The 23,269-nt window shown below is 47.5% G+C and overlaps 1 protein-coding gene and 1 pseudogene across 2 annotated transcripts in view; one reads left to right on the top strand and one right to left on the bottom strand.

Moving 5' to 3' along the window:
* Window positions 1-23,269, bottom strand: part of MYPN (myopalladin) — an 87,710-nt gene that overhangs the window by 20,009 nt on the left and 44,432 nt on the right. Inside the window, exons 7-12 of the mRNA XM_084751925.1 lie at window positions 21,219-21,360; window positions 18,198-18,221; window positions 15,908-16,024; window positions 14,318-14,693; window positions 5,139-5,735; window positions 3,978-4,116 (exon numbers count right to left, since the gene is read on the bottom strand). Coding sequence (XP_084608051.1) covers window positions 3,978-4,116; window positions 5,139-5,735; window positions 14,318-14,693; window positions 15,908-16,024; window positions 18,198-18,221; window positions 21,219-21,360 — 1,395 coding nt within the window. The remainder of the gene's footprint in view (window positions 1-3,977; window positions 4,117-5,138; window positions 5,736-14,317; window positions 14,694-15,907; window positions 16,025-18,197; window positions 18,222-21,218; window positions 21,361-23,269) is intronic.
* Window positions 7,681-8,163, top strand: LOC311580407 (large ribosomal subunit protein eL21-like; annotated as a pseudogene). Its single transcript has one exon. The product of its transcript is annotated as a large ribosomal subunit protein eL21-like (transcript).

Consider the following 23,269-nt stretch of genomic DNA (forward strand, 5'->3'; position numbering starts at 1 on the left):
GTCATTACCTGATGATCCCTATTGTGCTCTTCTCTACATCCCATCTGTTTGTCCCTACATCCCACCTGCTCATCCCTACATCCCACCTGCTCATCCCTACATCCCACCTGCTCGTCCCTACATCCCACCTGCTCATCTCTACATCCCACCTGCTCATCCCTACATCCCACCTGCTTGTCCGTACATCCCACCTGCTCATCCCTACATCCCACCTGCTCATCCCTACATCCCACCTTCTCATCCCTACATCCCACCTTCTCATCCCTACATCCCACCTGCTCATTCCTACATCTCACCTGCTCATCTCTACATCCCACCTGCTCATCTCTACATCCCACCTGCTCATCTCTACATCCCACCTGCTCATCTCTACATCCCACCTGCTCATCCCTACATCCCACCTGCTCATCCCTACATCCCACCTGCTTGTCCGTACATCCCACCTGCTCATCCCTACATCCCACCTGCTCATCCCTACATCCCACCTGCTCATCCCTACATCCCACCTGCTCATCCCTACATCCCACCTGCTCATCCCTACATCTCACCTGCTCATCCTTACATCCCACCTGCTCATCCCTACATCCCACCTGCTCATCCCTACATCTCACCTGCTCATTCCTACATCCCACCTGCTCATCCCTACATCCTACCTGCTTGTCCGTACATCCCACCTGCTCATCCCTACATCTCACCTGCTCATCCTTACATCCCACCTTCTCATCCCTACATCCCACCTGCTCATCCCTACATCCCACCTGCTCATCCCTACATCCCACCTGCTTGTCCGTACATCCCACCTGCTCATCCCTACATCTCACCTTCTCATCCCTACATCCCACCTGCTCATCCCTACATCCCACCTGCTCATCCCTACATCCCACTGCTCATCCCTACATCCCACCTGCTCATCCCTACATCCCACCTGCTCATCCCTACATCCCACCTTCTCATCCCTACATCCCACCTTCTCATCCCTACATCCCACCTGCTCATCCCTACATCCCACCTGCTCATCCCTACATCCCACCTGCTCATCCCTACATCCCACCTGCTCATCCCTACATCCCACCTGCTCATCCCTACATCTCACCTGCTCATCCCTACATCCCACCTGCTCATCCCTACATCCCACCTTCTCATCCCTACATCCCACCTGCTCATCCCTACATCCCACCTTCTCATCCCTACATCCCACCTGCTCATCCCTACATCCCACCTGCTCATCCCTACATCCCACCTGCTCATCCCTACATCCCACCTGCTCATCCCTACATCCCACCTGCTCATCCCTACATCCCACCTGCTCATCCCTACATCCCACCTGCTCATCCCTACATCCCACCTGCTCATCCCTACATCCCACCTGCTCATCCCTACATCCCACCTGCTCATCCCTACATCCCACCTGCTCATCCCTACATCCCACCTGCTCATCCCTACATCCCACCTTCTCATCCCTACATCCCACCTGCTCATCCCTACATCCCACCTTCTCATCCCTACATCCCACCTGCTCATCCCTACATCTCACCTGCTCATCTCTACATCCCACCTGCTCATCTCTACATCCCACCTGCTCATCCCTACATCCCACCTGCTCATCCCTACATCCCACCTGCTCATCCCTACATCCCACCTGCTCATTCCTACATCTCACCTGCTCATCCCTACATCCCACCTGCTCATCCCTACATCCCACCTGCTCATCCCTACATCCCACCTGCTCATCCCTACATCCCACCTGCTCATCCCTACATCCCACCTGCTCATCCCTACATCCCACCTGCTCATCCCTACATCCCACCTGCTCATCCCTACATCTCACCTGCTCATCCTTACATCCCACCTGCTCATCCCTACATCCCACCTGCTCATCCCTACATCTCACCTGCTCATCCTTACATCCCACCTTCTCATCCCTACATCCCACCTGCTCATCCCTACATCCCACCTGCTCGTCCCTACATCCTACCTGCTTGTCCGTACATCCCACCTGCCCATCCCTACATCTCACCTTCTCATCCCTACATCCCACCTGCTCATCCCTACATCCCACCTGCTCATCCCTACATCCCACTGCTCATCCCTACATCCCACCTGCTCATCCCTACATCCCACCTGCTCATCCCTACATCCCACCTTCTCATCCCTACATCCCACCTGCTCATCCCTACATCCCACCTGCTCATCCCTACATCCCACCTGCTCATCCCTACATCCCACCTGCTCATCCCTACATCCCACCTGCTCATCCCTACATCCCACCTGCTCATCCCTACATCTCACCTGCTCATCCCTACATCCCACCTGCTCATCCCTACATCCCACCTTCTCATCCCTACATCCCACCTGCTCATCCCTACATCCCACCTTCTCATCCCTACATCCCACCTGCTCATCCCTACATCTCACCTGCTCATCTCTACATCCCACCTGCTCATCTCTACATCCCACCTGCTCATCTCTACATCCCACCTGCTCATCTCTACATCCCACCTGCTCATCCCTACATCCCACCTGCTCATCCCTACATCCCACCTGCTCATCCCTACATCCCACCTTCTCATCCCTACATCCCACCTGCTCATCCCTACATCCCACCTTCTCATCCCTACATCCCACCTGCTCATCCCTACATCCCACCTGCTCATCCCTACATCCCACCTGCTCATCCCTACATCCCACCTGCTCATCCCTACATCCCACCTGCTCATCCCTACATCTCACCTGCTCATCTCTACATCCCACCTGCTCATCTCTACATCCCACCTGCTCATCCCTACATCCCACCTGCTCATCCCTACATCCCACCTGCTCATCCCTACATCCCACCTGCTCATCCCTACATCCCACCTGCTCATCCCTACATCCCACCTGCTCATCCCTACATCTCACCTGCTCATCTCTACATCCCACCTGCTCATCTCTACATCCCACCTGCTCATCTCTACATCCCACCTGCTCATCCCTACATCCCACCTGCTCATCCCTACATCCCACCAGCTCATCCCTACATCCCACCTGCTCATCCCTACATCTCACCTGCTCATCCCTACATCCCACCTGCTCATCCCTACATCCCACCTGCTCATCCCTACATCCCACCTGCTCGTCCCTACATCCCACCTGCTCATCCCTACATCCCACCTGCTCGTCCCTACATCCCACCTGCTCGTCCCTACATCCCACCTGCTCGTCCCTACATCCCACCTGCTCATCCCTACATCCCACCTGCTCATCCCTACATCCCACCTGCTCATCCCTACATCCCACCTGCTCATCCCTACATCCCACCTGCTCATCCCTACATCCCACCTGCTTATCCCTACATCCCACCTGCTCATCTCTACATCCCACCTGCTCATCCTTACATCCCACCTGCTCATCCCTACATCCCACCTGCTCATCCTTACATCCCACCTGCTCATCCCTACATCCCATCCTGTTAGTGCCTACATCCCAGGAACTCAAACCAAGGCTCATACATGATAGGCAGGGACTCTATCGTTTCTCTATGCCCCACCCCATACTCTCCACCCCCCACCATCTTCCCTGTCTCCCTTCCCCCTCCACTTTCTTTCTTGTACTGGGGTTTGAACTCTTGGCCTCACAGCTGCGTTCTACCACTGAGCTACAGCCTGAGCCCTCACCATGTCTTCTGTTAATTAAGTTTTAACATAGACATGCATCCAAAGATATTGCATCTGAGGAACTTGGCATGTATTGAGAGTCTTGGAACAAGGGTAACGGGCACCACCTGATAGTCTGTCGTAGGCAAACACCTATAAACAAATAACCTGAGTTAGCTGATGAGGTGGTTTAGAGCCAGCGTTCTCTGTCAACAAGTTGCCTAGCTGGCTTAGTCCATGCTCTGCCATCAGTGCTGTGATTGACCTTGTGAGGGCAGATGACCTCAGTACCCAAAGATAAAGAGAGTTATATCCTTAAAGCAAAATTCCATCCAACAGCCTTACCTGCTGGTGTGATCTGACGTCACTGAAATTCACTTTCTTCCCCAAGTCTAGAATCACAGAGTTCTTAGCCTCTCGGATGTAGTCGTCACTCACTGTGTGAGGAGCCTTTGCGGTTCTCTTCATCAGACCCTGGGGCGGTCTGTAAAATAAATTCCCCACACCTATGAAATGACTAGTCAGTGTCATAGGAACCCTCAGTGTGTGGAGGATCATCTACTTCAACATGGCTTTCAGTCAGCATTTTCCTAGAGGCATTCTTCATTTACTAAGGAAAACAATCGTCCTTTTAGCTGAACACTCTAAAAAAGGGATATAATGGGGTTCTAAGGCAGAACTTACTTAGCACGTGGCTAATTTAAACCCTACAATGCTAGTAAGATGATACCTTGTGATATTTAGAGAACCAATTTTTAAATTGCTTCAATTTTAAAAGAGCCCACCTAGAGGGTCCACAGGTCAGCAGATTAAACACTGTGTGTAGAGGCATTTTTGTTTTATTACTTCATTTTATCATTTGAGATAAGACTTCATGTAGCCCTGGCTGGCCTTGAACTAGCAATGTAGTCAATGATGAGTTTGAACTTCTGATCCTCCTGCCTTTGGCTCTCAGTGTTAGAATTATAGGTGTGCAAACCACATCCAGCTTATAAGGTGTTTCACCCAAGCTAGGCAAGTGCTCTGCCAAACGAACTGCATATTTTAAATTGCCAGGCATGGTGGCACAAGCCTTTAATCCCAGCACTCTAGTGGTAGGCAGATCTCTGGGTTCAAGGCTAGCCTGGTTTCCAAGGGACTACAGGAAAAAATTCTGTCTCAAAACCCAAAAATCAACAAAAACAAAAATCATGCCCTGGACCTGGCGTGGTGGCGTACGCCTTTAATGCCAGCACCAGGGAGGCAGAGGCAGGCGGATCGCTGTGAATTGGAGGCCAGTCTGGTCTACAAAGTGAGTCTAGGACAGCCAAGGCTACATAAAAAAACCCCTGTCTCAAAAAACCAAAAAGAAAAAAGAAGAAAAAAAATCATACCCCTTGTCCTGAGGCGTTCAATATCCATTTTGTATCTATTTGATAAGATTATCTAAGAGTCTCCGCCCAGACCAAGCTACTCTGTGCACTTGCCCCTCTTAACTGGCATCTCCAAATCATTCAAGACACTTACACGGATGGTGCGCTTTTAGGCAGCCCCATGGCATTAGTGGGTGGAACGGATGGGAGAGAAGGAAGAACAGAGCTGAGGAAAGCCACTGGGTTCTGAATCCGGCCGGTAGGAGAGACAGGAGTTGGGGAGACACAGTGAGGCTGAAACTGGTTTCCACTGGGGGTGGGATTTGAGACTGGTGGTGGCGGCGGCAGCGCCGGCTCTGCGGGGCCTGGAGGAGCCGGCTCATTTTGCATGGAGAGGCCGCCTGGAGATCGGCTTTGGGCAGCGGGGTGAGACGGTAAGAGGCTTTCTTTGCTGACTGTCCTCTGAATTGTTTGAGGAGTATTACTGAGGGTGAACACCGGGGAGCTGGATGGGGACGCGGTTGCCGTAGAAACGCTTGAAGTGGGGAAGAAATGCTTCGGCCTGGCCAAGGTGAATGTCTGTGATGCAGGGCCCTTCACCTGCTTGCTGGAAATGGTCCCTGCTGGGGGAACCGAGTTCAAGACGCTCATGTTGAAAGACGACTCCGTCGGGGACGAAGGAGATGTATTTTGCAGTTGCTGCTGTTCCAGTAACACCTGGTTATGAAGCTGTCGTAACTGAGTGGAGTCGCTGCAGGGAAAACAGAGCAGGGCGAGAGGAAGAACGCGTCACTGTCAGCCTCACTCCTCAGAAAACCTACAGACCGGCCTGGGGGTGTAGCTCAGTTGGGAGAGTGCTTACCTAGCATGTGTGGTACCCCGGGTTCAGTGCACAACACTGAATAAACCAGGTATCAGGGCACTCCAGAGGTGGCGGCACAGGGATGAGACATTCAAGGCTGTCCTCAGCTACACAGTGAGTTTGTGGCTAGCCTGGGCTACAGATGGCTGTTTTAGATGAGTCACGTGGGGGTGGGGATGGAGGGCTTGAGTCGGGGAGGCAGGGGGGAGGAGGGCACAGAGGAAGTGACAGAGACAGAAAGACAAAGAAACAAAGAGACACAGAGGACAGAAGTGGCAAGACATCACCTAATGACTGTCAGTGAGCTGTGGATTTGTCTTTCTCTCTTCCCAAGGGACCGGCAAATGTTCTATTCTTTGTGCTATGACACTTCAGTTGTACAACAGTGAAGTTTACAAATAGAAAAATTAAAGAAGCTGAGTGGTGGTGACGCACGCCTTTAATCCCAGCGCTTGATCGGCAGAGGTAGGCAGAGCTTCATGAGTTCGAGGCCAGCCTGGTCTACAAAGGGAATCCAGGACAGCCAAGGCTATACAGAGAAACCCTATCTGGAAAAACCAAAAAGAAAAGAAAAAAAGAAAAAGAAAGCAATGGAGACAGTGTTACTCTTGTGGATACTGTTTAAAGTCCAGATGGCCTCCAGTCTATCTCAACTTTGACAGAAGGCATCTCGACACACATGGCTGTGAGTTACTGTAAGCATGGATCCTCTAGGAGAATATCTCCTACTCCACGTGTGATAGGGATGGGACCTAGCGCTTGGCACATGCTAAGCACGTGCTCTACCACTAGGCTACGCTCTCAGCCTGCCACTAAAAACTACCTTAGGGAAGGAGAGTCGTATGTCCCAGTGTTTCTAGGCTCTGTGGATAAGACGACCCTATGTTCCTGTTCATTCAAAGCAGCCTTGTTTTAAACCTTTCATTAGCATTATAATTATCACAGTGGTGGGCCATCTTTGAGTGCTGGAGGGAGGGGGCTTGGGAGTACAAGGCTTGCCTCAGCTATGTATCAAGTTTCATGCTAGTCCAGGCCATGTAACACACACACACACACACACACACACACACACACACACACACACACACACAAAGTATCCTAATACACTTTGACTTTTCTTGTTCCTAAAAAGAAAAAGGAGAGCCAGGCGCAGTGGCTCCTGTCTGTAGTCCCAGCACCTGGGCAGGCTGAGGCAGGTGGATCTCTGTGTGTTTGAGGTCAGCATGGTCTACAAAGGGAGTCCAAGACACTCAAGGCTACACAGAGAAACCCTGTCTCAAAAAAAAAAAAAAAAAGGAAAAAAAATCACTTGATGTACAAGTTTGAAGACATGAGTTCAAATCCTTAACACCTCTGTGCAAAGATGGTGAGGTATGGCAGCACACACCTATAAACCTGGCACTGAGGAAGAGGGCAGCAAGATCATGGGGATTTCCGGCTGCCTGTCAACGTCCAAGTTGAGTGAAAGATTATGTCTCAAGGGAGCAAGCATTGGAACCCACACATACATATGCATACACCACAGGCACGGATACCACACAACATACATCATGTGCACACACAGCATGAGAAAAAAAAAGCGTAGAAGCGCGGAAGCGCGGCTGCTCTTGCAGAGGATACAGGGTCAGTTCCCAGCACCCACATCAAGGCTCACACCTGCTTGTAATTCCAGTTCCGTGGGATCCAATGCCCACTTCTGGCCTCCAAGGGCACCTGCACACACATGTACATAACACTCTGGCACACACACACACACACACACACACATACACACACACACACACAAGGCATTTAAAAAGAGAGAGAAGGGCTGCAGCAGCCATATTCTAGTAACTCGCTAAAATGACAAACACAAAGGGAAAGAAGAGGGGAACTCGCTATGTATTCTCCAGGCCTTTTAGGAAGCATGGAGTCGTTTCTTTGGCCACGTACATGCAAATCTACAAGAAGGGTGAGACATTAAGGGAATGGGTACTGTTCAAAGAGGAATGCCCTATAAGTGTTATCACGGCAAAACCGGAAGAGTCTACAACGTCACCCAGCACACTGTGGGCATCATTGTGAACAAGCAGGTTAAGGGCAAGATTCTCGCCAAAAGCATCAATGTGCACATCGAGCACATCAAGTGCTCTAAGAGCAGGGATATCGTCCTGAAGTGCGTGAAGGAGAAGGACCAGCAGAAGCAGCAGCCAAGGAGAAGGGCACCAGGGTTCAGCTGAAGCGCCAGCCTGCACCACCCAGAGAAGCTCACTTCGTGAGGACTAATGGGAAGGAGCCTGAGCTGCTGGAGCCCGTTGTATACAAATTCATGGACTAATGTACAAAACGAAATAAAGAACCTGGGCTGTAAAAAAAAATAAAAGGGGAGGGAAAAGAAAGAAGGAAGATAGTGTAGGAGAGGTGTCTCTGTAGGAGCCCAAGGCACAGAGGTGCCACAGGACTGTCTTCTTACAGCCTGCTTGTTCCTCTTCACAAATGAATTATTCTTTTTTGGGGGGAGGGCGTGCTTTGAGACAGGGTTTCTCTGTGTATCCTTGGCTGTCCTGGACTCACTTCATAGACCAGGCTGGCCTTGAACTCACAGAGATCCTCCTGCCTCTACCTCCCAGATGCTGGGATTAAAGACGTGTGCCGCCATGCCCAGATAATGACTTATTCCTACTGGGTAAGATGCAAGGAAAATGTCTTAAGATCATATGTGCAGGAAGGCATCGAGACTGCAAAACTGTGGTGCTGAGGAGGGTTTACTCATGAAAGAGTGGCCTGAAGGAGAAACACATAGGAGACGGTGACATTTCAAGACCACTGGGCTCTCTCATTCCTTGTAACTGGGTGCTGCTTCTGGCACAGTGAGGGTGAGCTGATGAGCCCGAGCTCTATTAAAACAAAAACATGTCTCGTGCTTTAGAATCATTAGGAAAGTGAAGAAAGCGAAGGGACAGTGAAATGGCTCAGCTGGTGAAGCCTGATGAGCAGAGGGCAATCCCTGGAACCCACGAGTGTCCCTTGACCTCCACACGTGTGTCATGGCACTCATGCGTGCATGCCCACACAAACTCTCTCTCCCCCTCCTTCCCCCTTTTCTCTGTCTCTGTCTCTCTGTCTCTGTCTCTCTCTGTCTCTCTCTCTCTCAGACACACACACACACACACACCAAAAACCCAAAACACAAAAGCATTTTGAAGCCGGGCGTGGTGGCGCACGCCTTTAATCCCAGCACTTGGGAGGCAGAGGCAGGCGGATCGCTGTGAGTTCGAGGCCAGCCTGGTCTACAAAACAAGTCCAGGACAGCCAAGGCTACACAGAGAAACCCTGTCTCAAAAAAAAAAAAAAAAAAAAAAAAAGCATTTTGAAATAGAAACTCAATACTTGCCCAGTGAGGTTTTGGGGGACGGTCATTCTAAGACCCCCTAGCTCATACTCCTTTCTGGGTATAAACTAGCTTTTCCAGTAAGACTACTGGTAAAATCAGATTAAAGGCCAGCTGCCCATGAGCAGCAGTTCTGGGAACTTGTTCCTGACTAACCAGATCTTTTATAACTTCTCTCTCTCTCTCTGGAATTTCTCCCCCTTCTGTGGTTATAGAAGCCATAAAGGTAGACACCTGCTGGAGCATCTCACAGTTAGGTATCCATAGCAACCCTCACTTACACAAATACCCATCCTCCCAACCCCCCCCCCCCCCCGCCTATAAAAACCCTATGAAAATTTTCAATAAACGGGGCTTGATCAGAATCTAGACTTGCCCTCATTTCTTCATGTCTCTTGTCCCCCCACTCGCCCGCCCCCTCCACAGGTACCCGTTGAAGACCCCTTGGGCCGGGACACAAGGTGGTGCACATTTTTAATCCCAGCACTCAGGGAGGCAGAAGCAGGTGGATCTCTGAGTTTGTGGCCAGCCTGGTCTGGCTACACAGAGAAACCCTGTCTCAAACAAACAAACAAACAAACAAACAAGAAGTCAACATTCACCATGTTGAACCAGAAACTTCTTTAAAATCTTACATCTTTTTGAGGTATTGGGGGGTCAAATCCAGCATTTTACAAATGTTAAGTAGATGCTCTGCCATTGAGCTACATCCCTAGACCTTCGGTTAATTTTCTTTCCTTTTTTTTTTTTTTGGATTGTTGTTGTTTTTCGAGATGGGGCTTCTCTGTGTAGCCTTGGCTGTCCTGGACTCACTTCGTAGGCCAGGCTGGCCTTGACCTCACAGCGATCCATCTGCCTCTGCCTCCCAAGCGCTGGAATTAAAGGCATGTGCCACCACGCCCAGTTTAACTTTTTACTTTTTTTGAGACAGGGTCCCCTATGAGTCCCCAGCTAACCTGGAACTCTCAGTCCCCATGCCTCAGTCCCCATGCCTCAGTCCCCATGCCTCAGTCCCCCCGATTATAAGTGTACTGGCAACATATCCTGTGGATTTAAAATCTTTGAGATTATAAAGTATTAGACAGTCAAAATACAAGCCTGGGTATCAAGTTTGAAGGTGGCTTTAGCAACAATTTTGGATACTGTGTGCCAGAACCAGCTCTCCCTGGCTCTGAAGGACAGCTGGTATGCATGCACCCGGACCCAGCAACCCACTCAGTGGCCTTTGCTCAGTAGCCTAAAACCATGTAGGAGAGGTTTGTAAAGGCTATTAGGTCTCTCTCACCCCCCTGTCAGTTGTTAACCGTTCCCTGGGCTGATCAGGATAACTCATTTTTTTTTAAAGATTTATTTATTTATTTTATGTATATGAGTGCTATATCTGCATCAGGTCACATTACAGATGGTTGTGAGCCACCATGTGGTTGCTGGGAATTGAACTCAGGACCTCCGGAAGTTCAGACAGTGCTCTTAACTGATAAATCATCGCTGCAGCCCAGGACAACTCATTCTGAGTACGTGTGCACTGGCCTTACCAGTGCGCAGAGAACCAATTGGACCAGGAAGAAGGAAACTAAACACAGTGGTTTTAAAATATAGGACAGCTGTTCCTCTCATTTAGTCAGCCTTAGAATCTGGTTAAAAGACAGACTTCTTCCGGGCAGTAGTGGTGCACACCTCTAATCCCAGCCCTCGGGAGGCCGAGGCAGACAGATCTCTATGAGTTTAAGGTCAGCCTGTTCTACATAGTAAGTCCAGGACAGCCAGTACTGAAAAAGAAACCCTATATCAAGAAAACAAAACAAAACAAGACAGACGTCCAAGCCATCCAGAGGCTCTGATCCCGTGGGTCAGAGTTGGGGGGCTGAGAGCCCCCTACCATACGCTGGGTGACTCATATTCATACTGCTGCACCGCATATGTACTCGTCTGGGGTCTGGAGGGGTAGAATGCTTGCTTAGCATCCAGGAAGACCCAGGTTCAATCCCCAGCTCCCCATAAAAACTGGGTGTAGTCGTGCACACCTGCAATCCCAGCATGAAGGAAGGAGAGGCAGAAGAATCAGAAGCAGGTCATCCTGGGCTACATAGTAAGTTTAAAGCCAGCCTTGGCTACATGAGACCCTGTCTCAAAATAGTAGCAACCAACCAACCAACGAACAACAACATCAAAACCACACACATTTGTCCCCAAAGCATAGGCTTTCTAGTTTATCCTATTTTTTTTTTCTGAAAGTTTGCTCCTTTTTAAATGTTAATTTTGGTTTTTTGTTGTTGTTTTTGTTTTTGTTTTTTCCTGGGCATGGAGGGCTGAGGGGTAGGAAAGGTGGCAACTCGGGGCATGTCTCTAATTTTAGGCCTGTAGCTTCTAAACTGACTGTATATTAAACTAATTTGTGGGGACCCAGTCAATCAAGTTGGAGGGCATCAATATATTCATAAAATTCAGAAGAAGTGCTTCAGACATTTAAGCTGTGAATTTCAAAAAAAAAAAAAAAAAAAAGAACTATCTTGACTGGGTGGTGGTAGCATATGTTTTTAGTCCCAGAGGCAGAGGTAAGTGAATCTTTGTGAGTTCAAGGCCAGCCTGAACTACAGAGTGAGTTTTAGGAGAGCCAAGGCTATGAGAAACTCTGTCTCAAAAAATCATTAAAAAAAAAAAAAGTATCATGGCTTTGACTATACAGTGCTGAAAAATGACAGCCCTTCTTTCTGCAGCATTTTAAAAATTAACATTATCTCTATTTTCCATATGAATGGCTAACTGAAGGAATAAGAAAGAAAGAAAGAAAGAAAGAAAGAAAGAAAGAAAAAAGAAAGATAGATAGACAGACAGACAGACAAACTCCTGCACCAGGAAGAAAAGCCTGCATTTTAATGCAAAGCTTATGCAGCGAAAACCAGGCAGGCTAAACTAGTGTGAGAAGTGCCCACAAGAAGTGCCATCTGAGGCGCTGGCCTCGCGGATGATGCTGACTGATTATTATACAGTGTGTTTACTGTACTGAAATGTCACACAGTGCCCCGTAACTGTACCATTATTGTGTGACAATTTTAAAAAATAAACAATGGGGGCCTGAAGAGTTGGCTCAGCAGCGAAGGGCACTGGCTACCCCTCCTCAGGCTCGATTAACACTCACATGGTGGCTCACACCTGTCTGTGACTCCAGTTCCAGGGAGTCCAACACCTGCTTCCGGCCTAGGTAGGCACTGCTATGCCTAGTGTACGTACACACATGCAGACAAATACTGATACACATAAAATAAATGAAATCTTTTTTTTTTTAACTAGTAAGTTAAAGGTTGTAGGCATGTGGGTTCACAGAGGGTGTATGTACGTGTATTAGGCATGTATATTAATATCTATACTAATATAAACATACATACGATTAAAAGGAAACTAAAAGAGGCAAAAGAAAAAGGGCAAGGAATATCAAAGAAATATATAAGCCAGGGGTAGGGGGTGGAGGGGGTGGGGGTACCGAATACCATTCTTTCTCTGTCTCCTTGTTCATCCCCTCCCCCCAGTTCCTGAGGTGATTTCACCTGCTCCCAGCTCCTCATCTCTGGTTGCCTACCACTAGCATCTCTGAAGAGAGACAATAGTTGGAATGTGGTCCGTTCACCTTTCCCACCCCTCTGCTTGTGAGTCTTCCCAAGCCCCGCCCTAGGAACGTGCCTTTGGGAGCTGGTCCTCCAGCTCCCCTTGTGGTTGCCTCCTGAACAAACTCTTTCTCTTTTGCAAACTCATCCTCTCAATGGGCTGCACACTGTGTGGTGAGCAAAGTAAATAATGCGAATGTCACCTGGTGAGCATCGCGTCATCGTCACCGAAGGACAACACGCAGGACCTGTTGCTGCAGGCTTGCTGACTGTCTTAGGGTTTCTATGGCAGTGAAACGCCATGACCAAAAGCAAGTTTACGAGGAAAAGGCTTATTTAGCTTACACTTCCACAGGACAGGGACTTAAACAGGGCAGGGACCTAGAGACAGGATCTGTTGCAGAGACCATGGAGGAATGCTGCTTACTGGTTTGCTCCCCATAGATTGCTCAGCTGTTTTCTTATAGGACCCAGGGTCACCAGCCCAGGGAAAGCACCACCCACCGTGGGCGGGGCCCTCCCCCATTGGTCCCTAATTGAGACAATGCCTTACAGCTGGAGCTCATGGGGGCATTTCCTCAGCTGAGGAATCATCCTTCCTCTCTGATGATTTATGTAGCTCATGACAATTTGCCAGTACACTGACATTAAAGGTTTATATAATTATAATTTCTATGGCTATCTGTAATATACACCATCACTAGCATCAATAGATCTGGATGAAACACAACATGCTAAGGTCACGCTCTATACCTGCATGGCTGCAGGGGCACTGAAGGCGGGGCATGGCTCTGACATGGGCTCTGCAGACAGTGGAGATCCCGGGCTGAGTCAGAAGGCCAAGGTTTCTTGCATCCCACCAGAGTCATGCAAATCATGCTGTTTTACACTGTGTACTCAGTACTAGCAAAGAACTCTCTGAATAAACCAAAGAGTTACTCTAACAAGATCAGGCTGATGCAGAGACATACAAGGACAATGTATATTTTCTCACTTGGAATTATGTTTTTCAACTCTATCGCTGTTTGGTTTGGTTTGATTTGGTCTGAGGCAAAGTCTCATGTAGCCCAGGCTGGCCTCAAATTCCATGCGAAGGTGAAGTTCAGATCCTCTTGCCTCTCCCTACCATGTGCTCTGCTTCACCTACTGCAGTGCTGGGATCAAACCCTGGACCTCATGCAGCCTACGCAAACACGCTAACAACTAAGTTATGTTCCCAACCCGACTCTACTATTACCATTTTTAAAAGTTAATATATATGTGTGTTTGTGGATGTGTGTGTGCACGTGTGTTCATACATGTGTATGTGGAGGTCAGAGGATGCTTGCGAGAGTCGCTTTTCTTGTGCCATGTGGGTTCCAGGCATGGAACCTGGGTTTCCAAGCTTGTGTGGAATTATCTTTACCCATCCGAGCCATCCTACGCGGGCCCATCTCCACACTTTTTCTAAAGATGAGACTCAACAGGTACTGACAGTTATTCACTCGACTTTGACTTACAGTTTGGGTTTGGCCAGGATGGGAGGGGGCTCTTTGACAGGCGAGGAAGGCTCTGGGATTCTGGCTTCCTGTCCATTGAACCTCTCAGGGAAGGAATCAGGCCTAGTCTGGCTGGTGTTGGCCACTCCACTCCCAGAAGATGCGTCTTCACTCTCTTGGTCATCTTCGGGCAGGTTGAAGTGCACCCGTAGCCCAATCCTGGAGCTGGACCGGGGCTCATTATGGTTCACCAGGACCCCTTCAAGTTTGGGTTTCGGGGGCTGGTCCTCAGGAGGAGGCCGTGGGTTGGGCGGGGAGGGCTGCTGTTCTGCCACTGCTGGGTGAGCCGTTGAGTTGGCTGAGTGAAGAGCCCCGTTATCACTCATGTCTTCGTTTCCTGAAAGGACAATTAGAGATCATGAGCTGAAGGTCACCCATAGGGCTGAGCTGGGACTGTCACCATGACCACAGATGAGGAAATGTCAGACCAGATAAACACTCACACAGGAAGATGCTTGCTAAAAGCCAGCCAATTCCAAGAACGGTGAGGATGTGGGGGAGAAACTGAATTGAACATCCGAGTCCATGCGGCCCAGTGGAATGAGTGCTTAGTGTATTCGGGGATGTGGGCTTGAGTCCCTGATCACCTACCTCTGAAATCTAAGCATCCTGTGGTGTGTGTGTGTGTGTGTGTGTGTGTATGTGTGTGTGTGTGTGTGCGCGCGCATGCACACATGAGAAGGCCAAAGGACAACTTTAGGTACTCATGGCCAGTAAGTTCCTGGGCTCCATCTCCTTCTCCCCAGCACAGGGATTACAAGCACAGGCTACCATGCCTGCCTTTTGTACGTAGATTCGGGGAACGGAATCCGGTCCTCAAGTTTGTGAAGGAAGCATGGCATCTACTAAACTATCTTTCAGCTCCATGAAGTACTCTTTGTTTGTTTGTTTCTCTGTGTAGCCCTGGCTGCCCTGGAACTCTCTTTGTAGACCAGGCTGGCCTCGAACTCACAGAGGTCCACCTGCTTCTACCTCCCTGAGTGCTAGGATTACAGGCTTGTGCCACCACGGCTGGCTCCATGAAGTAGAAACTGAAGATAACAGTTTTCTATATAGGATGGCCCTTTCATATAACAAGTATTTTCCTGTACAATACTTCTTGCTGGGCTGGAGAGATGGCTTAGAGGTTAAGAGCACTGGCTGCTCTTCCAGAGGTCCTGAGTTCAATTCCTAGCAACCACATGGTGGCTCACAACCATCTATAATGAGATCTGGTGCTCTCTTCTGGAGTATAGACACATATGCAGGCAGAATATTGTATACATAATAAATAAATAAATCTTTAAAAACAACAACAACAACAACAACAGCAACAACAAAAACCTCTTGCTGTGTGTCCTGGAGCTTTAAACACAGATAAATCTTTTGTTTTACAGACAGTTGGTGAGTGTTGCATGTTGGACCTGGGTCCTCTGGAAGAATAGCTAGTGTTTTTCACAGCTGAGTCATCTCTCCAGCCCCAAATTTAAATCCTTACGGTTCATACGCGAATCAGGAAGGGAAGATGACCCCGAGGCTCACACTCAAGTCCCACTACTAGGGAGCACTCACCTCTCACGTCCAACCGCGCAATGCTAGACACCGTGCCGTATTTGTTGCTTGCCGTGCACGTGAAGCACCCCGAGTCTTCTGAGAACACCTCAGCAATGACTAATGTGCAGATCTCCTCTGTGTTCGAGCAAGACAGGAAAGATCAAGGACTTAATCATGGAGACAGAATGGTGAGACTTACTGATACCAAATGACACAGCTACAAAAGTTGGTGTAAGGAGCTGACTTAATTGGTTTGTAGCCATTTGGTCAAATTGACTGGTTAGGAGGCTGAGAGAGTCCAAAGATATAAAACCAACCACGCCCTGCTGACAGGCTGAGTCTACTGACAAGAGGGTTGTGTGATAATGTAAGGGAGCCCTCTAACGACTGAGCTACATCCCCAAGAGGGGCAGCTCAGGCTTGCCTCAAACTCCTGACTCCCTCTACCACCTTTGCCAGCTAGGATGAAGCAAGACCAGTGGTTACACATGATACATATTGTTTCTATGTTGTCAATACAGGTGAAAAAAAATCAAACTAATAATAGGCTTGTCAAAAACCCCAGTAACAGAATAGGAGTCAAAGGAAAAGGAAGTGTGTATGTGAAACAAAAACTAATGAAATCGTTTTCTTAACCCACCTCTTGTTATTTTCCTGAGGAAGTTTCACAGTGAAATAATTTCAAACAAAGGCCAAAGTTTAAAATTGGGCAGAAGGGCTGGAGAGATAGCTCAGTGGTTAAGAGTGCCACCTGCTCTTCCAAAGGTCCTGAGTTCAATTCCCAGGTGGTTCACAATCATCTGTAATGTGATCTGATGCCCTCTCTGGCCTGCAGGTGTACATGTAGGCAGAACACTCTATACATAATAAATAAATAAATAAATAAATAAATAAATAAATAAATAAATAAGTAAATCTTTAAAATTGGGCAGAAGGGCTGTGGTGTATATCTCAGTAGGAGAGTTGATTGGACAGAAATTCATTGTCAGAAAATGCCTTGTTTAAGTGGCAGCAATTAGTTGATAGAGAATAGAAACTCCAGGGAGAGAGCCAAGTGCATCTGCCTTTAGTCGTTCCTACAAATCAGCCTGATACATGGTATGAAGTCTGTGCGTGGCCGGGCTGGTGATTCTCACATAGGACTAGAGCCTAAAACCAGTACACTTAGATATTTTTTGAGAATTAAAAAAGAGCAGGGTCATTACTAAAGCAGCTGTGTTAGGGGAAGCTTGCCATCTCTGTTACCAGTGCGTTAAGTCAACTAGATCCTCTAGAGCAGGGGCTCTAAACCTGTGTCCATGACCCCTTAGGGGGGCAGGGAGTCTAATGACCCTTTCACAGGAGTCGAATATCACATTTCTCGCATATCAGATGTTTATATTATGATTCATAACAGTAATAAAATTACGGTTATGAAGTAGCAAGGAGAACAGTTTTATGGTTGGGGGTTGGGGAGGACAGTCACTACAGTGAAGAACTGCATTAAAGCCTTGTAGCGTTAGGAAGGCAGAGAACACCTGCTCTAGCAGAACTCCCCGAGAGGCCGTGACAGACAGGACTGGTTACTCCTTAGGCGAGAGAACCCTCCTTGTCTGCAGTCCAGCACAGGTCTGCGGCAGGACTGTTCCGAGCTTACTTCTGGAAGGCCTTTGATGTGAGAAGAGATTGGTAATGAAACTGCAAACAGTCTCCTCACCAGATGCAGCCTGAGGTGCCTGGTTTGTAAACCTACCTTGTCTACAGGCGCATGCATCAAGGCTATTGCTTCTATTTCAGTATTCTCCAAAGCCAAATCAAGGAACAGCACACACATTTTATTTAACCTCTATACATTTCTGAGTCTGATCTATAAATTATTTCTCTATGTTGTTTTGACTGGTTTTGGGGATCAAACCCCATGACTTTGAGTAAGCTAGTCAAGGGTTCTCACTTATCGACAGTCCCAGCCTTATCCATTGAGTTTGAGACACAAAGGCTGTGGGATTGGAATTGACCTAGCATCAGAGAAATTCCACGCCCAGTTTTGAGGAGAGTATGAAATGAGTAGAAGTAATGGCCAGAGGGAAAAGACCCCCCAGGAAAACATGAAAAATTAACTTTATTCATATCAGCTACTGAATTGATACGCAAATTGGAACATGCCCCATCCTTCCCCCTCCTAGAGTAGCAACTAGAGTTCATTCGGATCTTTCTAGAAATTTTTGTTTTCACTTTTTCTTGATGTACAGTAATTGCAACATATTTGCATGGATGTGTATCTCAAACGACTCGTCGCATACTAATAAGTTAAAGTTGAGATGCTCTTTACCTGGTTCCGCCATAGAGCGAGGTTCTAAAGGAAGAAGAAACAAAAGACGGTGAGCGGTTACTCAGCTGGGAAGCCACACCCACCCACCAGAAGCTGCCTGTAGCATCCCAGCCTTCCTTTCTTGTGGGTGAAGTGATAAGGCCAATGTGCCAAGACTAAGTAATGACCCAGGTACCAGTGACCTCAAAGAGGGCCACAGAGGGGCAGCTGGAGAGCAGCTCAACGGTGCTTCATCTTGGAGCACACCTAGGTTCACACAGTGAACATAAGCTTCAGGGCCCCAGGCAAGGAAGAGTGCCTGAGGGAGCTGGGATGCGGGAGGACTAGCCCCGATCTCTCTTTATCATCATCATCATCATCATCATCATCATCATCATCGTCGTCATCATCTCTCAATCTCTTTCCATATATTTGCATATATATACATACATACATACAAAATCTATCTTCTATCATCTCTCTATATATCTATCGATCATCAATCCATTCATCTATCTATCATTTGTCATCATCTATTTATCATCTATCTAGCTATAATTTATTACTATCTATCAATTATCTATCTATCTATCTATCTATCTATCTATCTATCTATCTATCTATCCTCCATCTACCATTTGTGTGCATTTCACAGCCCTCAAGTGGAGGTCAGAGGACAATCTGCAGAAATCAGAATCAGCTCTGTCCTTCCATCATGTGGATCTAACTCAGCGCTTTTCTTTTTTGAGAAAGAGAAATGATTTCTCTGTGTATTCCTGGGTGCCTGGGACACACTTTGTAGACCAGGCCTTGAACTCACAGAGATCCACCTGCCTCTGGGATTAAAGGCATGCACCACCACTGCCTGGCATCAGACTCAGGTCTTAAGGCTTGAAGGCAAGAGCCTGTGTATGCCTCCTCAGCCATCTCACTGGCCATGACTTTCTTTACCTAGAAGAAAAATGTGACTGACGTTTGAGAAGTATTTCTCAACTCTGTGCATGTAAAATGTAGCTTCTTTCTTCTGAAAGTTTGTAAGCCCAAGAGCCTCAAGACACACCAAATATTCCTAGTAGGCAGGTTCATTATCTTGAAATTGTTTGGTTTTCCTCAAAGCACCTACCACAAAATACAGGTGTTCCACATACATTTATCCTAAGGCAGGCTTTCAGTGATCAGCTGTACAATCCACGGCCTCTTCTCTACACAATTCACAGAACCACTGAACTGTTTTTGCTTCCTCAGTTAGATGGCTTTAGAATTGTTGCTGTTTGCTGCCACCATGCATGTGGAAACCAGAGAATAATCCTCAGGGGTCAGCTCTCTTCCTGCACTGCACCAGTCTGTGGGTAGAGGCAGCTACCCTTGCCCACTGAGCCATCTTGCTGGTCCATGACTTACACTAGTTTTTAAAGGTAACAAAACTTGTAGCTTAGTGGTAGAGCTCTTGCCTGGCAGGCAGAAGGTCCTGGGCTCAATGCCTAGTACTACAAGAAAGAAAAGCGTTATAATTATGGCTAGCAAAATGGCTCAGTGGGTAAAGGCCCTTGTCGCCAAGGCTGGTTGCCTGAGTTTAATCTGCAGGACCCACGTGATGAAAGCGGAAAACCTACTCCTGCAAGTTGTCCTCTGACCTCACAGGTATGCTGTAGTACATGTATCCACACATACAAACACACATATGATAAATAAATGTAACTAACATTTAAAATAATTAAGAAACCTATAATGCCAGGCATGGTGGCGCATGCCTTTAATCCCAGCACTTGGGAGGCAGAGGCAGGCAGATTTCTGTGAGTTTGAAGCCAGCCTGGTCAACAAAGGGAGTCCAGGACAGCCAGGGCTACACACAGAGAAATCTTGTATCGAAAAACAAAAACAAAAACAAAACAAAAAAGAAACCTATGTTAATATGGGAAGATGTCTATGAAGTTTTGTGTAAAAAAAAATCAATTATACTTGGGTGTTCTGGAACATACTTTTTTAGTCTTAACACCTGGGAGTCAGGGGCAAGAGGAATCTCTGTGAATTCAAGCCAGTCTACATAATCTGAGGTCAGCCAGAGCTACACAGTGAGACCCTGTCTCAAAAAGCCTGTAATCCCAGCACTTGGGAAGGCAGAGACATGCAGATCACTGTGAGTTCGAGGCCAGCCTGGTCTACAAAGTGACTCTAAGACAGCCAAGGCTACACTGAGAAACCCTGTCTCAAAAAAAGAAAAGGAAAAAAAAAACACCCCAAAATCAATTACCAAAAAAAGATTCATTTTTTAAAAAATTAAAATATGTATGAAGAAATCGTGGAGAATATATAGCAACATATTAATACAATTTATTCTTTTTTTTTCCCCTGTTTTTTTGAGACAGAGTTTCTCTGTGTAGCCTTGGCTGTCCTGGACTCCCTTTGTAGACCAGGCTGGCCTCAAACTCACAGAGATCTGCCTGCCTCTGTCTCCTGTGTGCTGGGATTAATGGCGTGTGTGTGTCACCATGGCCTGCTAATAAAATTTATTCTTAAAAAAAAAATTTATTCTTAGGGACATTCTTTTGCTTTGTTTTGTTTTTGAGAAAGGTTTTCTCTGTATAGCCCTGCCTGTCCTGGAACTCACTATACAGACCAGGCTGTCTTCAAATTCAGGGATTCACTTGCCTCGGCCTCTGGAGTGCTGGGATCAAAGGCATATGCCACCATCTCCTGGCCTTAGCAGACATTCTTACAAATGATTTTTATGTTAGTTTAAAAAAAAAAAGATCTTTACATGTGTGGATGTTTTTTCCTGTATATTGTCTGTGTGCCCACAGAGACAGAAGAGGCTACCTGATCTCCTGAAACTGAGGTAGGCAGTTGTGAGCCTCCATGTGGGTCCTGGCAATTGAACCCAGGTCCTTTGGAGGAGCAGCCATGCTCTTAACTGCTGAGCCATCTCTCCAGCCCATTTGTTAGCTTTTTCCTATGTATTTGGTTTGTGGTTAAAGACATAAAAGTAAACCTAGGTGAAACCCTTACTTGAAGAAGTGGGACTACGCGAAAAGCACGACTTACTCTTCTGTAAGATCCTGAAGTCTGGAGAGTCCTCTATCAAGGTCCCTTCTCTGTACCACTCGACTTTCGGGGACGGGGCCCCTTTCACTCTGCACTCAAAGACAACCAGCTGGCCCTCGGAGGCTGACAAGTTCTGTAGCATCTGGGACGAGAGAAGCACTGTTACCACCAATGCAGGTGAGGAGTGAATCCCAATCCTGGATTTTAGGGGCGCCATCTCCACCCTTGGACTCTTTCCAGATCTTCTGTGCCCAGCAGCTTCAATGCAGTGTATACTGAGTCTAGTTCAGAAGACAGCGCCATCCAACCCTTCCCAGGCTCTTTCCTCATTATTCCTTGCCTTTGCTTCCATTTCAGTGCTAATCAAATTTGTTAAATATTAGGTAAGACATTTTGAGTAAATGGAGGTAATTTTTTTAGTAATTTCTGTTTTTAGTTAGTTAGTTTGTTTTCTTTTGTCATTGGGTCCTACAATTTTGTATGTGTGTTCGTATCTTTCCTTTTCTTTTTAAAAACTTTATTCGTAGCCAGGCAGCGGTGGCCCACGCCTTTAATCCCACCACTTGGGAGGCAGAGGCAGGCGGAATGCTGTGAGTCCGAGGCCAGCCTGGTCTACAAAGCGAGTCCAGGACAGCCAAGTCTACGCAGAGAGACCCTGTCTTGAAAAACTAAAACAAAACAAACAAAAAATGTATTCGTTTTACATCCTAACTGTAGCCCCCTCCCTCTTCTCCTCCCAGGAACACCCTCCCTCCCTCTCGCCTACCCCTAGTCCTCGAAAGGGGGAGCCCTCCTCCCCCACCATCTGACCCCAGCCTATCAAGTCTCATCAGGACTGCCTGCATCCTCTTCCTCTGTGGCCTGGCAAGGACACCCAGCCAAGGGGAAAGTGATTAATGAGCGGGCAACAGAGTGCATGTCAGAGGCAGCCCCTGCTCCCCATATTAGGGGACCCACATGGAGACTGAGCTACCTATCGACTACATCTGAGCAGGGCGTGTCTAGGTCTTCTCCATGCATGACCCTGGTTGGTGCAGGACCCCTGGGCCCAGATTTATTGGTTCTGTTGGTTTCCTTGTGAAGCTCCCGTCCTCTCCGGGTCTTTCTTTCCCCCTCCCCACTCTTCCATAAGACTCCCAAAGCTTGGCTGTGAGTCTCAGCCCTCAATCCCCTGCTGGGTGGAGTCTCAAGTTGTGTTTTTTCAAATAGTTCTTGTCTAAACAGAACTTACTGTACTTTGTGCATTGCCATGACACATTTATAACCCTTGGCTAGTGATGTGGGCTGTGTGGACACATCCCGCTTCCAACAGCTGTGAGCAATGCCTTACACAAAACCCATAAAAATATTTTTAAAATATCACAAAGTGGAGTGGTTTTGGTCAGCTGCACAGTTTTCAAGCACAAGTTTTGTAGGTGGCAAGGTCTTGTCCCAGGGTCCAAAGGTTGAACAGTTGACTTTTTAATCAGCTGTGTCTGTGAATTGGCGCTATGACAGCCAGGGGGCACTGTAGCTCAGTGTCACTATTTTGTTTTTTTATGTAGTCCCAAATTAGTTTGCCGAAATCATTCATGACCTGAATAACACAGAGTGGTTTCTGAATTAGTAAAATCGAAAAACAAACAAACAAACAAACAAAAAACCTAGTCATTCTTCATTTCCCCAACATATCTTATAATGACAAGATAGAAAGCGGGCTGTTATGTTCTTCTCTGACCTCTGGGGGGAAAAATCTTTGCTAAAATGTCAACACTGGGGCCTACTGAAACCTGTCTCAAAAAACCAAAAACCAAACCAAAACAAAGCAAAAAAACCCCCCAAAACATTGTGTTCCTCCGGAAGAGCAGTACTCTCAATCACTCCAACCCCTCCTTTTTTTCCTTTGAAAATCCTGCTTCCTGTCTCGCCGCAAGATTCTGTCCTGTCTCTTTTCACCATCGTGTTACCACCCTCCACAAGATCTTTACCAGAGCTAAGCCAGTATCAGTGTTATACCCTTGAAGCCCCCAAACTATAAGGTATATCAACCTCTCTCCCATATAAAGGACCCA

The sequence above is a fragment of the Acomys minous genome (genome assembly GCF_964271855.1).
Source record: "Acomys minous genome assembly, chromosome: 13".
In the NCBI taxonomy this organism is placed as follows: Eukaryota; Metazoa; Chordata; class Mammalia; order Rodentia; family Muridae; genus Acomys; species Acomys minous.